We start from the raw sequence: 18,517 nt of genomic DNA on the forward strand, positions 1-18,517 counted from the left end.
TTGAATCTGGCCTTGTAAAAGGCTTGTCCCCAGTCGAAGGCAGGCTCACCCTAAGCTGTCCACGTTCCAAACCTCCTGGTAGGTAAGGGCTACACTCGGTCTGGCTATTGGGCCGGGGTAGAAAAAAGCCCGTAGTGTATGTGCCCCTGGGGTGGCAGCCCAGGGGTGCCTTAATTCTCACTGGTGAGGGGCAGCTCGCCTTGAGTTTTTCGGCACCATGGTCACTGCACCTACACACTTTTTTTAAGCACCTGCCTCTTGGGCAAGGCCTTTTGGCTTCGACCAGAGGAATTTTTATTCCGGCCGGAAGGCCTGCCTTTGTTTTTCACTTAGGCACTAATTCACTCCTCCACCTCCCCTTCCCCACCTTTTTGTTTGTGTGTATTTTTCTTTGTGGTGTGTCACTTCACTATCACTCTTCTCTTCCTGCACGACGAGTACGGTGTGGGTCTCTGGGCCTACCTTGAAAGTCTTGGGAGGGGGTGGACATGGCCTTTTGGCTTAGTTCGCCCTCTCTCATGGGGGTCTCCCTTCGGGGGAGCCCCACCCAGTACTCGGGGTGGGCTGTTTCGGCAGTCCCCCTGGAGAACGGGGTTTGCCAGGTCTCGGCCAGGCAAACCATAGGAAGTACCTCAGTCCCTGTCAGGAGTCTTGCGCCCCGGGGGATCAAGGTATAGGTCCAACCTCTTCGGAGGCCAGACCATTTTCGCACACCCTGTGCAGTTTTTGTGTGTTCACGTTTGCGTGTGTGCACTTTTTTATGCACCGGGTGCTAAGTCTTTTTTGAGTGTGATTTCACACGCTTCGGGCTTTAAAAAAAAAAAAAAAAAAAAAAAAAAAAAAGTGATGAATCCTGAATATGATATCTCTTGGGGTCTCTGTCTGCAGGCTGCGGGGGCGAAAGGCCCTATGGGCTCTATCAATCCTCATTAACTTGTCAACAGGAAGGCCGAGCAGCTTATTGAAAACCCCACTTATCGTCGGGAGCAGATCTGGATCCTTGATGGCTTCAGGCAGACCTCGGATTCGGATATTATTACGCCTGCTCCGATTTTCCTGGTCCTCAATTTTATACAGAGCCATCCTATGTGCTAATGCTTGACGTTTGGAGATATCTTGGAGTTCTTGGATTGCAGCAGCATGTGAATCTAATCTATGCTCGGACTCCTCAACCCGGGTTAGTACCTGATTCAAGTTCTCTCGGACCAAGGATACCTCGTTTTTAATTGACTTTTCCAAACCCCTCAACATAGAGGCTAAATCCGCCTTTGTGGGCAGGCCGCTTACTAGCGCAGCTACTGTAGATCGGCTCGGGGAGACATCCGTCCCGTCCGAGCACCAAGAGGAGGCTGGAGATCTATGGGAAGCTGACGGGCTATGGGGGGGGCCGGAGCGAGCACCCGGCGTATGGTCCGAACCCCCTGCTTCCAGCAGCTCCTCGGTCTCCACTGCCAGGTACTTTTTTATAGAGCCAGTGGTCGGCTTCTTTTGGGGTTGTGTTGTTCTCAAAGTCCTTCTCCCCATAGCTGACAGGCGGCACAACAACCAGATCCGCACCCCACAGGCCCTGCGCGTCTGATGTACAAGCTGCCCGGATTGCTCTAAAGTAAATGTGCAAGGTCAGGGGACACAAAGAACCCCAAACCCAAAAATCTCGATGGCTCAGCGGCACAGCTGCTAGCAGATTCACAGGTCAGCGATCAATCCGTGCGGCAGTTCTCAATACAATTCTGCGACTTAGTAGCTTGGCGGCTTGACGACGGGATTCGGTTCAATTTAGTTTAGTGATCCAGCGACTTGCTGCTTCAAAGCTATCCCACCTCACGATGCACAGCGATGCACAGCAATGCACAGCAACTAACAAGCAGGCTAGCAGATAAATTGAGCGGTCAGACCACCTGGCAGTTCTTAAATAAAGTCTCAGTCACCGCTTAGTCTCTATTTTGTCACTGCTTTGATACTGAGCTTGCTGACCCACTGAGCACTGAGCCCGCTGTACAATCGGCTGGTGGCTTAGGATTTTAACAGGTTTGGCAGCTCTACAGCTCGATACAGCACCACTCCAATGACTCAACTCAACCCCACTCAGGCAGCCCAGGAGCAGAAGGGCTAGAGGTCTAGTCGGGAAGTCTGCCCGGCAATCCCGGCAATCCTCCGCTCCTCCGCTCTGATGGCTTAGCGACTCGGTATAGAGCTGCACAGCGCGGCTTAGTAGCCCGATAGTCCGGTAATCCGGATGGTATTCAGCTCAGTGCAGTGCTGCAGTGCTGTCTTTACAGTCTATGCAGTCTTTGCTCGGTACGGTGCACAGCGCGGCTTAGTAGCCCGATAGTCCGGTAATCCGGATGGTATTCAGCTCAGTGCAGTGCTGCAGTGCTGTCTTTACAGTCTATGCAGTCTTTGCTCGGTACGGTGCAATGCGGAGCGGCGGTACCTCGGCTCAGTATAGCCCCGCTCTATACGGCGGTACCTCTGCTCAGTGCAAGCCCCTGCTTGTGTGGCGGTACCTCGAATGCAGTGTAGCTCCGCTCGGTCCTGCTTGTTTATCCGGCAATATCCTCGGCTCGCTCTCTGCTGTGATCTGCTGTGCACGTTAGCTAGTCAGGCAACAATTAGCAAACAATTAGCCGGCAGACAATGCGAACACCTGGCGGTTCTCACGGAGGGGCTCAGGAGCTCAGGGAATGTGCGTCCTCACCCTCTCATGCTCTCCACTGCTATGTGATCAAGTGGCCAAGGTTAGAATTTTCAATTTAATTTGTTGAGTGAGTGGAAGCCAGTGCAGGGATTGACAGAGAGGAGTAACAGACACTGAATGGTTGGTAAGGTGGATGAACCTGGCAGCAGCATTCATGATGGACTGAAGGAGGGAATAGCCTATGTCAAGGCAATCCCGTGAGGAGGGAGTTGCAGCAGTCATGGCAGGAGATGACCAGGGAGTGAACTAGGAGCTTTGTGATGTCTTGGTTAGAAAGGGGCTAATAACACCCACAAATCAGGCTTCTATCAGGGAAAGAATCAGAGGCGTAACTAGAAACTTCAGGGCCCCGGTGCAAGAAACCATGAAGGGCCCCCCGGACTCCTGGCTGGGGCCCTTCCCTTCAAGCCTGGGGCTCTTCCCACTGATCCTGGGGCCCTTTACTCTTGTTGCGGGCCCTTTATTACAGTCCCGCAGTGGGCCCCTTTCACCAGTTCTGCAGTGGGCCCCCTTCCTGTCATCTTGGGGGCCTCCTCCCAGTGGTGGAATGCCAGGGCCCGGTCGCAAGTGTGACCTTTGGGATCCTGGAAGTTCACCCACTGGTGTCAGAAGCTTTTATTTTTTGGTACTTTAATTGTATTTTTTTTTGTATCATTTTATTTTATTTTTTTACAATGTCACTGACTATGACTCTGTCCATTCAGAAAAGGAAGGAGCTGGTAAATTACATATTTACCGACCCCTTCCTGGTTCTCTATTGTGACACATCCCCTGCAGCAACCGGCAGGAGAGGGAGCACAGTGGGGGGAGGGGGATCAGGGGAGCACACAGGGGCCCAGAGACAGCAGAACACGAGTGAACTGGATAGGAGGAGTGGCAGGGGCAGCATACAGAGGAATCAATCTCCTCCATTTTCCTCCTGCAGCTACAGGAGGAAAAAGGAGGACAGTGATTCCTCTACATGCTGCCCCCGCCGCCCCTCCTATCCAGGTGTACAGGGGAGCCGCACAGGCCCCCTGGAGCACAGGGCCCGGTTGCAATTGCATTCCCTGCAACCCCTGTAGTTACGCCCCTGGAAGGAATAGAGAAGCTGGAAGCAAAAAATAATTAAGGGATTTCCTTCACAGTTCAGTAGCGGCTCATTGGAGGAGCCAATACAGATATTAGACATTAATGTATGGACCTGTATTGAATTGAAAAGCTTATGAGAGTTCTTCTTTACGTTTTTATACAGATGCTGCCCCAGACGGTGGATCCCTTACACCTCCTCGTCTTTCCCCAATATCTGTATCAGATGTGCGAACAGATTCCTTCCGTCTCACCTGGCAGCCTTTGGATGGTGATTTTGATGCCTTTGTCATCCAGTATGGCCCCTCTGGAGGTCCCACCCAGGAGGAGACTCTGCGAGGAGACCAGACAACTTTCTTGGTCACAGGGCTGCTGCCCAGAATTAATTACACCGTACAGATCCAAGGTGTCTGGGGGGATAGTTACAGCAAGCCGGAAACTGCCCATGTATTTACAGGTGAGGCACAGAGGGTAGTGGGGAATGGGGCACATGTATACAATTTGCGTAGAGAGCAGAAGTTTTTAGACAAATCAGATTTCAGCTATTGTTTTTCTTTTTACTTACAATCTTTTTATTGAAGGTTATCAAAAAATTGCAAATTGATTTTCTTTTTAAGCTAACACTTGATGGGTCACTTGGTCATGTGCTAATCTGTTGTCATTTGCAGCAAGGGGATTTGATGTGTTAGAGACTGGTGCATGGGGCATTTTACAAGGGGCGGTTGGTGACACACTGACCCAAAATGTCCTAAAACCTACAGCAATGCCAGACCTACCACTTAACAATATACAGTACTTACAGCCAATACAAATACAGCCAAATCCTAACATCTTAGGCATCTGCTAACCACTTAAGCCCTGGAAGATTTTACCCCCTTCCTGATCAAGGGGTTTTTTGCGATTTTTTACTGCGTGACTTTAACGGACAATTGCGCGGTCGTGCGACGCTGTACCTAAACGAATTTCACGTCCTTTTTTTCCCACAAACAGAGCTTTCTTTTGGTGGTATTTGATCACCTGTGCGATTTTTTGATCATGCGCTATAAAGAAAAAAAGAGCGTAAATTTTGCAAAAATAACAATATTTTTCACATTTTTTTATATGAAATTCCCAAAAAATGTAAAAATCAAAATTTTTTAACATTTTCGGCCAATTTGTTTTATGCTACATATGTTTGGTAAAAAAAATCGCAAAAAGCGTATTTTGATTGGTTTGCGCAAAAGTTATCACGTTTACTAACAAAGGAAAAGATTTTTGTCATTTTTGGTGTTTTTTTTTTTAACGAGTAATGGCGGCGATCTGCGATTTTTTTTCTGCGGGACTGCGACATTGTGGAGGACAGATCGGACCCTTGACTGACATTTTTGACACTTTTGGGGTTACCAGTGACATTACTGCAGTAATCAGTGCTATACATATGCACTGTTACTGTAAAAATGACACTGGCAGGGAAGGGGTTAACTGTATTGGAGAGGGAGGGGTTAAGTGTGTCCTAGGGGCGTGTTTCTAACTGTGATGGGACATGTTTCCTATTGTAAAAACAGAGATCAACGGTTCTACATAGTAGAACCATCTGATCTCCATTTTTACACAGGGGAGAATGACAAGTGGCTTGTTTACATAAGCCGTCCGCCTTTCTCCCTCTCTACCGACGATTGTAGTGTGACCGGCGGACATCGGGTCCGCCGGTCACACGTGCGGACTCCTCAGTGAACGAGCCGGGGCGGGCGCGCGCCTCGTCACATTGCCTGGCCGGGGCTGACCGCCGCAGTATATCTACTTGGTCGGCAAGCGGTTAAATGCTGATGACTTGAGCTGATCATTGGCACAATGCAACTTGCTCATGCAGGGGAGTTGTATCATCACTGGCTACCCACTGCCTGAGTGAAAAAGATATTAAACCATCAGAGAAGATGGTGGCAAAGACATGGACTTGTTGTTACTGAATGAGACGAAACTCAGAGGTAAGTTTTGCCATACCATGCATGCATTGCTCAATATGGCAAGTACTCTTATAAACCCACTACCCATCAGTTTTAACTTAAAGTGGAGGTAAATCCTCACATATACACAGTGAAGTGAACTGCCTCAGATGATACATAGAGATTAAACAAATCTCCCTACATAAGTTTTACATGTATATCTGCTGTCTTCATCCTTATATATTCTTTAGAAAGTGCACACCATGTTAGGGATTTTTTTTTCCTGTTCAGCACTGGGAGTGTAGTAAAACCTTACACCAGTGATCCTCAACCCTGGTCCTCAGGGCCCACTAACAGGCCAGGTTTGCAAGATAACTGAAATACATCCCAGGTGATATAATTTGCTGCTCAGTGATTGCAGTATTCTAGTCTGCATCTCCCCAAGGTAATACTTAAAATCTGGCCTGTTAGTGGGACCTGAGGACCGGAGTTGAGGACCACTGCCTTACACTGTGTGACAGCGGGTTGGATGAAAGGCACACACCCCCACTCCACATAGGCAGAAACATGAAGAGCTCTGCTGTGACAAGACAAGCTCTCTGCTAATCTATTTATAGAAACCTCCCACAACACAAACTTCAGCCTGGTTTTATGTCAGTTGAAGTAGAACTTGTCAGATGTTATCATGCTGATAACAGAAAATTGGAGCAGGAGGAAGCTTTGGGACTCAGGGCTTTGGAGAGAGATAAGAAAACACTACAGATATATTTGCTCCGGTCAAATTTCATGAATCAAGTTTACATCCACTTTAAGATCACAATCAGATATATAGACCCTGACTATCTGTCATACATGGCCCACATTAGTGGTCCTCGATGATGTACCTCTACTATTGTTTGTGTCTATTCATCTACTTTGACAATGTCTATTGGATTGTTTTTTTAGTGTGCGATGCATACAAAATGTTTGTTATGTGCACAGTGCATGTATCTTTTCACATTTCTAAAAACAATATTAATAAAAAATTGTCAAGGATAACAGATATACAGACTCCTAACCTAACCCCCAGTACTGAATTCACCTCCACAGAGGGACACTAACCTTACCAGGCAACTGAAGCATTGATGCTCAATCCCATCAGTTCCCAGGATCTACCAACAATCTTCCCTAAAATTTAGACTGGAAGTCTGATTTTTTATGCCTACCAACCCTGCCCCCCCCCCCCCCCCCCAGGCACCATGACATAATCCAAAGTTTGCTTATTTGCTAATTTCCTGATCTCTTTGAGCTGCGCTCACAAAAATCCAATGTGATGTTCAATAAATATAAATCCCACAGTTGAAATGCCAATGTTGTATGCTAAAACAAAGGAAAAAAAAGAGAACAGAAGATCCACATTATTTAACAAATGGATTATTCCTAAAAAGTTCATGAATGTAGTAAGTGTCCATCACCGTTGATATATCCCATCCTTTTTTTTATTTATCTTTTGGATACGGGGGCGCGCGAGAGAGGCTGTTCTGGTGCGCCGCCATATGACGGCGTCCCAGGATAATAGGTACACCGCTCCGCCGTCATTTGGGTAGTAAGCGGTTAATCAGAATTTTTTGATACTCTTAGGTATTCCTTCTAAATATATAATTTTTATCTTTGGTAAGAATAATCTGTTTGCCAAGATCGGCTTTTTATAAGTAATTATCGTGATATATATTATGTCATGATTACTCTGATGCCTGTTTAGTCATGGCTGCTAGGTCCAAGCAAACAATGACATTATATTGGGTGGATCTGATCTAAGTGACTTTATTCGTCTGGGCGGAAATAGTTCCTTTCTGGCCCTCGGGGTCTGTTTGCACTCTACCGGAAGTTCTTCTCCTCTTCTGTATGTTAGTGATGGTGCGCGCTACACTCCATTACCAGTTGATGCCTGTAAGAAGGGGAAACGCGTCGGACAGAGTAGCCACGCTCGTTACTCTCAAACATTCCGCACTGCAGGCAGCCGTGTTTGTCGTTTTTTGTGAATGCCCTAATACCATGTGTTGGATGTAATAAATTTAGCAATAAATTTGGATTGTTTTAAGGTTAATGCACTCAGCTCCCCTTTTTTGTACATGCTTTCACCCTTTATGGAGAATACCTGTTGCCCTCCTATAGACCTCGGTGCTGGATCATGACATATATTGGAGCTTCACCCTGAGCCAAAGAGTTGTTTTATATCCTGTGGCTTCCTTTTGTCAAGTGGCCCTTTTCTTGTAGATAGAGGCCTAAACCTGTACAGCCAATGCCATTTATTAACACATTGTAACACTTGTGTTCTATCCTGTCTCTGCCTTCTAGAAAAGCCTGAACCTCCACAATTGGAGTCAATTTCCCCATCAGACATCCGCAGCGATTCCGTCCATCTCACCTGGGAGGTCAAAGGTAGCAACTTTGATTCATTTGTTCTTTCTTATCGGGATGGAGAAGGACGACCACAAGAAATTCCTCTGGAAGGGGATGTGAGGTCTTATGATGTAAAAGAATTAAAGGCCGGGAAGAAATATAAATTCATCTTAAATGGCCTTATAGAAGGAAAGAGATCTAAACCGGTGACTGCTGAAATCAGCACAGGTGAGTGGAGGGTGAGGTTTGAGCAAGATAAAAAAGCTGTTTACTCGAACGCTTAGGCCCCTTTCACAAGGGCGATCCAATCCGACCTGCCTTTCAGTTTTTCAGGCGGACCTGATCGAATGCTCCATGCATCCCTATGGGGCAGCGGATGTCAGCGGTGACATGTCCCGCTGCTCTCCAAACCGATCCTGTCCGTGAAATCAGGACTAATGGAAACCCTATTTTCCATCCGTCTGGAGGATCGGATCGGATGGGATCGGATTAGAACGGACAGGTGGTCCGTTCTCATCCGATCTCCCGTAGAGGACAGCGGGGATCTGACACAGAGCGGAGACGGAGCTGTCATCTGCCTGCTCATCGGGGATCGGCAGATCGATCCCCAGCTGAGCAGAACGAACTCCGTCGGGCGTGAAAGAGGCCTAAAGAGTACCTGTCACCGTTCTGTTGGGTTGGGTATTTTTGAAGAGGATATACAGTGGGTACGGAAAGTATTCAGACCCTGTTAAATTTTTCACTATTTGTTATATTGCAGCCATTTGCTAAAATCATTTAAGTTCAATCTTCTTCCTCATGAATGTACACACAGCTCCCCATATTGACGGAAAAACACAGAATTGTTGACATTGTTGCAGATTTATTAAAAAAGAAAAACTGAAATATCACATGGTCCTAAGTATTCAGACCCTTTGCTGTGACACTCATATATTTAACTCAGGTGCTCTCCATTTCTTCTGATCATCCTTGAGATGGTTCTACACCTTCATTTGAGTCCAGCTGTGTTTGATTATACTGATTGGACTTGATTAGGAAAGCCACACACCTGTCTATATAAGACCTTCCAGATGATGATCACAATGCATGTCAGAGCAAATGAGAATCATGAGGTCAAAGGAACTGCCTGAAGAGCTCAGAGACAGAATTGTGGCAAGCCACAGATCTGGCCAAGGTTACAAAAAGATTGCTGCACTTAAGGTTCCTAAGAGCACAGTGGCCTCCATAATCCTCAAATGGAAGACGTTTGGGATGACCAGAACCCTTCCTAGAGCTGGCCGTCCGGCCAAACTGAGCTATAGGGGGAGAAGAGCCTTGGTGAGAGAGGTAAAGAAGAACCCAAAGATCACTGTGGCTGAGCTCCAGAGATGCAGTCAGGAGATGGGAGAAAGTTGTAGAAAGTCAACCATCACTGCAGCCCTCCACCAGTCGGGGCTTTATGGCAGAGTGGCTCGACGGAAGCCTCTCCTCAGTGTAAGACACATGAAAGCCCGCATGGAGTTTGCTAAAAAACACCTGAAGGACTCCAAGATGGTGAGAAATAAGATTCTCTGGTCTGTTGAGACCAAAATATAACTTTTTGGCCTTAATTCTAAGCGGTATGTGTGGAGAAAACCAGGCACTGCTCATCACCTGTCCAATACAGTCCCAACAGTGAAGCATGGTGGTGGCAGCATCATGCTGTGGGGGTGTTTTTCAGCTGCAGGGACAGGAAGACTGGTTGCAATCGAGGGAAAGATGAATGCGGCCAAGTACAGGGATATCCTGGACAAAAACCTTCTCCAGAGTGCTCTGGATCTCAGACTGGGCCGAAGGTTTACCTTCCAACAAGACAATGACCCTAAGCACACAGCTAAAATAACGAAGGAGTGGCTTTACAACAACTCCTTGACTGTTCTTGAATGGCCCAGCCAGAGCCCTGACTTAAACCCAATTGAGCATCTCTGGAGAGACCTAAAAATGGCTGTCCACCAACATTTACCATCCAACCTGACAGAACTGGAGAGGATCTGCAAGGAGGAATGGCAGAGGATCCCCAAATCCAGGTGTGAAAGACTTGTTGCATCTTTCCCAAAAAGACTCCAGGCTGTATTCGATCAAAAGGGGGCTTCTACTAAATACTGAGCAAAGGGTCTGAATACTTAGGACCATGTGATATTTCAGTTTTTCTTTTTTAATAAATCTGCAACAATGTCAACAATTCTGTGTTTTTCTGTCAGTATGGGGTGCTATGTGTACATTCATGAGGAAGAAGAATGAACTTAAATGATTTTAGCAAATGGCTGCAATATAACAAAGAGTGAAAAATTTAAGGGGGTCTGAATACTTTCCGTACCCACTGTAGACTATACATTTGCCAGGGAAATGTCACACAAGGCAATGCAAACATTAAGAAGTGATCCCGTGTGGAAATTTTACACTGGTTGGTCTTTGAATTTTTTTTTTATGGTGCTCACTAGTGTTTGGCGAACAGTTCAGCCCTACCATGAGTTCGGGCTGAACATTGGCTGTTTGCCTTGTTAGGGGAACACCCGAATTTGCAGATGCACAGTACATTCTGTGCCATAATTGGGCAAAGCTTTGCTCAATTACGGCGCAGTAAAAGCTGGTTGTTAAGGAGCGGGGCCGGGAAGCCTGCTGCAGCGTCATTAACAACCGAGGAGTCATCAGCTGTCAATGGGCTTTCCCGTTGACAGCTGACTTACCTATGTAAAAACTGTCAAACAGCAAGTCACCGATTCAGTGGTTGTGGGAAAGAGGCCTTTTTCCACATCAACCGTGGGACAAGGTGCTTTGGGTGGGCCCCAAAGCACCCCCCCTATGTTTAGGGCATGTGGCCTGGTATGGTTCAGGAGGGTGGGGCTCTCTCCGATAAGGGTCTGGCATGGACTGGGCGGGGGTGACCCCAGGCCATTTATTTCTCTCTTTTTCTTCATTACCTGGGTGCTGGCAATTGCAACCATGAGTCAATTTAAATGTGATTTGACTAGTGTTTTTTTTTTTTCATTGTAGAAATGTAATTTTTGCTGCAGCATGTTCTATACATGCTACATATGCACCATTTTACAGTCACACTAAGGCACTATATTTAAAGGAATTTTCATTTTTAATGTTGCACTTTAAGCATCATTAAAATCACTGCTCCTGAAAAAACTATTGTTTTTAAAAAAAAAATGTTTGCATTGATACATGTCCCCCAGGGCAGTACCCGGACCCCCATACCCCTTTTATTGACCATTCAAAATGGGCACTTTTGATTTCTCATGTTCTGCTCCCATAGTCTTCAATGGAGTTCTCTGTTCTGGAGAGAGCTTTTCCCTTGTTCTGCTGCCAACCGAACAGGGGGGTGTTTGGCTCATCTCTAGTGTTCACAAATTCACAAGAGTTTTGCCTATGCTTTTCTAGAAATATTTATAAGACTTTTACACTCTCTGACATAGAAGTCATGTCAAAGTCGGATCAAAGTAGTGCAGGGACTTTTTCTGAAGTCGCAGCAATTTCAGTAGTGTCACGTGCAACAGCTCTCATTGCATTTCACATGTCCTGCAACTTTGGACTCACAAATTGGATCCTAAGTCGCACAAGTGTTAAAGGAGCCTTAAAGTGAATATCCAGTGGAACTGCATACAGTAAAAGGATTTTATAAAATGTTTTTAAGATTCTGGTCCTTTTATTTTATGGAGATACTTATTAAACTACCTACTAAGTGGAAGGGTCTGCTTCATTATCATTTCCTGATTAATCTTTCAGTTGTAACATGAAAAGCACGTGCTTCTAATCTCTTTAGCTTGCAAGACACTTTGGGGTAGATTTTCTAAGTCCCGGTTCACACTGGGACAACTTGTCAGGGGACTTAGCCGCCTGACAAGTCACGCTCCATTCAGTGCAATGGAACCATTCTAATCAGAGCAATTCATGTCGCTCCGACTTAGAAAAATGTTCCTGCACTACTTTGGGGGCAACTTACATTGACTTCTATTAGAGAAGTCATTTGCAAGCCATGCCAAGGTCGCGTTGCACGCGGCAGGTTCAGAGTCGGGCGACTTTGAGGCCGCCCCTGTGTGAACCGAGCCTAAAACCGGAGAGTGCAAAATCAGGTGCAGCTGTACATATTAGCCAATCAGCTTCTGACTTTAGCTTGTTCAAAATTGAGCTTTGACAAAAAAACATGAAACCTGATTGGTTTCTATGCAGAACTGCATCAGAAGTTGCACTCTCCAGTTTGAGTAAATCTCCCCTTTTTAAGTCAGAAATCACACTACTCAGCTGGGTTGAGATGTGCTATGACACACATGTTAATGTGCTTTATCACTTGATTAAAATTATTTTAGGGCTTATTCACTTAGGTGTCTAAAATGCCAAGTTTGGATGCATACAGCATGTAGTATTTTATGCTTACAAACACAACACTAAAGGAATTAATGAGGACGTACACACAGCTGTACGACCGAAAATGTGTGCCGTGTTTAGCAGCATACAAAAAAAGTACCACACTGTTGCACCTAGGGTTGCCACCTCATCCCTTTAAACCAGGACACACATAAATTACACAGGTTCTGTGGCTGATTAAGGTGGTAATTAAACTCACTTGGTGCCTTATCTGCATTATATTAGCCCCAGAACCTGTGTAATGGTTAATGTGTCCTGGTTTAAAGAGGTTGTAAGCTCGTTTAAAAAAAAATTTTTTCTTTTACAACCTGCAAGAGAAAGACATAATGAGCTAGTATGCATCGCATACTAGCTCATTATGAAATACTTACCTTAGAACGAGCCCCCGCCGTGCCGCTTTCTTACCTGTATGACGAGCGACATGTTCAGTCGCCCGTCTTCCGGGATCACGGCATCCGGCCATCGGATTGGCCGGAGCCGCGGTGACGTCACTCCTGCGCACGCGCGCAGGAGCCGACGGTCACGGCACGGGGCTCTGAAGGAACGGCACGATCAGCCGTTCCTTCAGAGCGCATGCGCCAGTGACGTCACTGGCTGCATTAAAGGTAAATATCTCCTAAACCGTACATGTTTAGGAGATATTTACAGTACCTATAGGTAAGCCTTATCATAGGCTTACCTATAGGTACAACTTCCTGAGGAGGGTTTACTTCCTCTTTAAAGGGATGAGGTTGCAACCTTAGCTGCACCCGGGGCAGTGCATTTCTGCAAATTTTTTACGTGTAAACTTTTATACGCATGTACAGTAAAACCTTGGATTGCAAGCATAATTTGTTTCAGAAACATGCATGTAATCCAAAGCACTCGTATATCAAATCGAATTTCCCCATAAGAAAAGTTGGAAACTGAGGTTTAACCACTTTACCACCGGAGGATTTTGCTGTCTTCCGTCCAGGCCACTTTTTGCGATTCGGCGCTGTGCGACTTCAACTGACAATTGCGCGGTCGTGCGACGCCGTACCCAAACGAAATTTACGTCCTTTTTTTCCCACAAACAGAGCTTTCTTTTGGTGGTATTTGATCACCTGTGCGATTTTTACTTTTTGCGCTATAAACAAAAAAAGAGCGTTTATTTTGAAAAAATAACAATATTTTTAACATTTTTTATATGAAATTCCCCCCAAAAAAGATGTAAAAACCAATTTTTTTAAAAATTTTTGGCCAATTTGTTTTATGCTACATATGTTTGGTAAAAAAAATCGCAATAAGCGTATTTTGATTGGTTTGCGCAAAAGTTATTGCGTTTACTAACAAAGGGAAAGATTTCTGTCATTTTTGGTGTTTTTTTTTTAACGCGTAATGGCGGCGATCTGCGATTTTTTTTGCGGGACTGCGACATTGCGGCGGACAGACCGGACCCCTGACTGACATTTTTGACACTTTTGGGGGTACCAGTGACATTACTGCAGTAATCAGTGCTATAAATATGCACTGTTACTGTAAAAATGACACTGGCAGGGAAGGGGTTAATTTTATTGGAGAGGGAGGGGTTAATGTATGCCTGGTGCTTACTGACGTGTAGGGGGGGAGGTGACTGTGTGAGTCATGGACAGATCGGATGTCCAGCTATGCTGAACAGTCCGATCTGTCACTCCCTGTCACTATGGAGATCCGCCCGCTGTGTTTACACACAGCGGGCGGATCTCCAGACTCGATCCCCGACGATCGGGTAAGAGCAGCGGCGATCGCCGCTGCTCCTCCCCTGGCCCGACTCCCGCTGTGAATGAAAACAGCGGGAGCGAGCCTCCGGCGGCGCGCAAGCGCCGCCCAGAAGGGGGAGTGTCCAGTCACGTTAATACTACGTGGCTGGACGATAACGAACCACTCTGCCGCAGTAGTATTACTGTGAGCGGTTGCAGAGTGGTTAAACATTTATTCATAAATCCTTCAGTTTATAGTCCATATAAAAAGATTATAGAATAGGTTGTGTTGTGTAACCATAAAATGTCCATCCACAAATGGCAGCCTCCACAAGGGGATTAGAAGTGTAGCACCCTACAAGGTAGGTGCTAGATAAAGTATAATGGGTCTTGTCTGCTTATCAGCAGGGCCATGATTTTCAGCTGGGCTGTCATGTCTCCCAAGTGTGGCTGTTGAGATTGGGGAGTCTCCCCACTGTACTCCATGAGAGGGTTCTAATTGGGCAGTGGAGGAAACCCAGCCAATGGAAACCTCAGGCCTGTATCTACCCCAGAAAGGCAGATTCTGCCGAAAAGCATTCTGAGAGTGGGTATAAGTTTGAGGGGAGTACATGACGCAGCATCTTTGGCAGGAAGCAGATTCCCAGGAGGGAGAGTGCAGCTGTCTCTCCTCCCATCAGAGGAATCAGGTGTCCCAGGCGGCTTGCCTAGTGAGAGGGGACAGAAGGCTGAGCTGAGCTGCAGAGAGGATCCGGTGTGGAGGACCAGCGGAGCTGAGAGGGGTCCAGTTTCAGGAAAGCATTCCCAGTTCGTGAGTACTGCAAACTGCCTCTGGGGGTCTGCCTAGAGAGAGGGGACCACCCCGGTGAAGGTCGCAGGGATCCAGGAGCTAGCTAGCCGGTGCAGGAGCAAGTGTAAAGGGGTTGCTAGTGTTGACCCTGAAGAGCAAAGAGGGTGCCAATGTGTGGACCCTGAAGTGTAGAGGGGGTGCCTAGTGACAGGACCCTGAAGTGTAGATGGGGTGCCTAGTGAGAGGACCCTGAAGTACAGAGGGGGCGCCAGCGGTTGGGCCCTGAAGTGTTAAAGTGTACAGCGTGCAGTGTACAGTGTTGAGAGTTGCAGCAGCAGAAGCAGTATACAGAGGCTACCTCAGTCAGCAAGGACTGGAGGGAGCTGTGCTCGGGACTTTTGAGCTAACCAGAGTGTCAGAAGTCGAGTTCAAGTACAGTTCAGCAAATCAGTGTTTTAAAAGAGCCAGCAAGCGTTGATCGGCATCCAGCCGGCGTCAAGACAGGGCTGAAAGGCATTTTTCTTCAAAGTGTCCCATTTGTACCTAGTTGAGCCAGAGGAGTATCCCACTCATTCCCTTCTCCCATCCCCAATATAAAATAAACAAAACAAACCAAAGATGCCGGACTGGTCTTTGACTTAAATCTCACACTTGGGTATTCAGCTTAAAGGGGCTGATTGTGTTTCCGGCAACAATGGCAGACCCCCATAAGGCCCAATGCCTGAAAATCTTGCTACAGAAGCAAAATCCAGCAGGAGCTATAGAGTATAAAAAAAGAGAGGCGCCACTAAGTGTAGCAATATGGTTGCATTTAATGAAGGTTCAACATTTAGCAACTCACATGGTTGATGAATATAAAAGGGACATCTAAGTATGCAGGCAGCCGGGGTAAAGCTGTTCACATAGACCATCCTCCGCACCACCGGCTCTCACCACCTTCAGTCTGCAGTCGTGGCCGGAAAGACTAACCTGTAGTAGAACGATCTGAAAGTGAGGCTTGGCGTTCGTGGAGCGCAGTGTGGAAGGGATGAGGTTGATGGCGGTGAGGACGGTCTATGTGGACAGCTTGATCCTGGCTGCCTGCATACTTAGATGTGCCTGTTTTAATCATCAGCCATGTGAGTTGCTAAATGTTGTACCTTCATTAAATGTTACCATATTGCTACACTTAGAGATGTCTCTCTTCTCTTTTATACTTTGTGTCTTGTATACGTTGTGACGTGACGCTACTTCTATATCAGGACAACACTCATTTATCAAGTCAAATTAATAAAAAAAATTAGCTTGTCTTGCAAAACACTCTCTGCCCAAGTTACTCTCAATCCAAGGTTTTACTGTATGCATAACGTCACCATAAGAATTGTACACGTCTTAATGCGAATACTTTAGGCGCCTATTTCATGCATGATGTTCTGCTAGGTCTGCCAGCAAGTACCTGCATTCTGTGCAGAAAATACACATTTGCCTGTGTAAATGAGCCCTAAGATGTATAACGCACCTTCAGAGCAGTTCACATGTGTTGTAGTACATTACCTAGGTGTGTTGGAGTGCCGTGTTACCGCAGGGGATGTCTGTAATTAGACTTTGAGTCTGTAAAGATTTCTGGAAAAAGCAGTAAGCCAATCCTGTTAGCAGGAAATGAGATTTCTGGATGCATACTAAGCAAAAAGCTTTTAGTTACCATGGCTGAATATTTTAGCAATATTCGCAAATCATAACTGGCTGCAGATTGAAATAGAAAGGTCATTTCTAAGAACACTAGATGGCAAAATGGCTTGTGTGGCGATCATATGGAATATATCATTTTTTTCCATAGTTTGTTGTATTAGTCACTGCAAGGTATATAGGAAAAAGCAGGAATATTTACACTTTACAGACCAAAGAAAACAACTCTTGGTTTAAAACCAATAAAACAATTACAGGTAACAACGAAGGGCATCTATGAAACTGGCAGATGCCAAAAACCATGAAATGAATGGGTTGTAATAAAAATATGCAATTTTCTCAAATATTTACCTAGAAAATTGTTATAAAGCATTTGATTGAGTGATAAATAAATACACAGCTCAGAAAAACTACACATACTTACGGAAAAAATGCATTGTGCGTTTGCCCAGACATTGCCTGGTGTCCAGCCTATCCTTTTTTATACAATACCCCCTGCTGAGCATTTTTTCTAACATGGGAAAATTGTTCCTTGACAAAAAGGCCACATATACTGTATCTGCATATTGTGAGACCCTGGTTAGCAGGATTGTGGATGATGTGTATGTGTCACCTAGGTTTCTCACCTATTTATGATGAGGGCCTCCAGGGATTATAAATGATATATATAAAAAAAAAAAAAAATTGTTTTCTCAGAATCGTATTCAATTGCGTTTGAGTTCTTGAACCTGGAGGCTTTGTAAAGCTTTGGGTGGAATAAGCCTCAACTCCTAGGTCCATATTCTGCCTGGTAGCCAGACCTCATTGTTCTGAGTCCTGGAGACTTTGTAGATCTTCAGGTGGGAATAAGCCTTCATTCCTAGGTCCACATCTTACCTGGTAGCCGGACCTCATTATTACTCTTAGCTGTGCATAGACCCTTATATATGTGAGCTGAGTGATGCTCAGTGTTCTCTCTGCTGTGGGAGCCTGCTGCTGGGTAAAAAGGCTCAATGCTGATAGAACATTAACCACTTAAGCCCCGGAAGATTTTACCCCCATTCCGACCAGGGGGTATTTTGCGATTCGGCACTGCGTGACTTTAACGGACAATTGCGCGGTCGTGCGACGCTGTACCTAAACGAATTTGGCGTCCTTTTTTTCCCACAAACAGAGCTTTCTTTTGGTGGTATTTGATCACCTGTGCGATTTTTTGATCACGCGCTATAAACAAAAAAAGAGCGTCAATTTTGCAAAAATAGCAATATTTTTCACATTTTTTTATATGAAATTCCCCCAAAAAAAAATTTAAAAATCAAAATTTTTTTACTTTTTCGGCCAATTTGTTTTATGCTACATATGTTTGGTAAAAAAAATCTCAAAAAGCGTATTTTGATTGGTTTGCGCAAAAGTTATCGCGTTACTAACAAAGGGAAAGATTTCTGTCATTTTTGTTGTTTTTTTTTTTAACGTGTAATGGCGGCGATCTGCGATTTTTTTTGCGGTACTGCGACATTGGGGCGGACAGATCGGACCCTTGACTGACATTTTTGACACTTTTGGGGTTACCAGTGACATTTCTACAGTAATCAGTGCTATATATATGCACTGTTACTGTAAAAATACACTGGTAGTGAAGGGGTTAACTTTATTTGGGAGGGAGGGGCTGTGTGTATCCCTAGGGGCGTGCTTTCTACTGTGATTGGCTGGGGCTTGAGCTGTATGGACACTGATCAACGGATCTACATACTAGATCCGAGTGATCAGTATCCTAACAGCAAGGAGAATGACAGGTGGCTTGTTTACACAAGCTGCCTGACATTCTCCCTCTCCCCCGCCGATCGCCGAGTGACCGGCGGACATCGGGTCCGCCGGTCACACGCGCGGGGGGGTCCGTGACCACGCGGGAGCGGGAGCGCGCCTC

At 45.8% G+C, this 18,517-nt stretch overlaps 1 protein-coding gene across 2 annotated transcripts in view; it reads left to right on the forward strand.

The window, feature by feature from the left end:
* Nucleotides 1-18,517, forward strand: part of TNXB (tenascin XB) — a 204,544-nt gene that overhangs the window by 107,434 nt on the left and 78,593 nt on the right. For both annotated transcript variants that reach the window (XM_082263702.1, XM_082263703.1), the window contains 2 exons: nucleotides 3,933-4,223; nucleotides 8,026-8,298. In XM_082263702.1, the coding sequence (XP_082119828.1) occupies nucleotides 3,933-4,223; nucleotides 8,026-8,298 (564 nt within the window). The remainder of the gene's footprint in view (nucleotides 1-3,932; nucleotides 4,224-8,025; nucleotides 8,299-18,517) is intronic.

This window comes from Pelophylax lessonae, assembly GCF_965119305.1.
Source record: "Pelophylax lessonae genome assembly, chromosome: 7".
NCBI classification, from domain to species: Eukaryota; Metazoa; Chordata; class Amphibia; order Anura; family Ranidae; genus Pelophylax; species Pelophylax lessonae.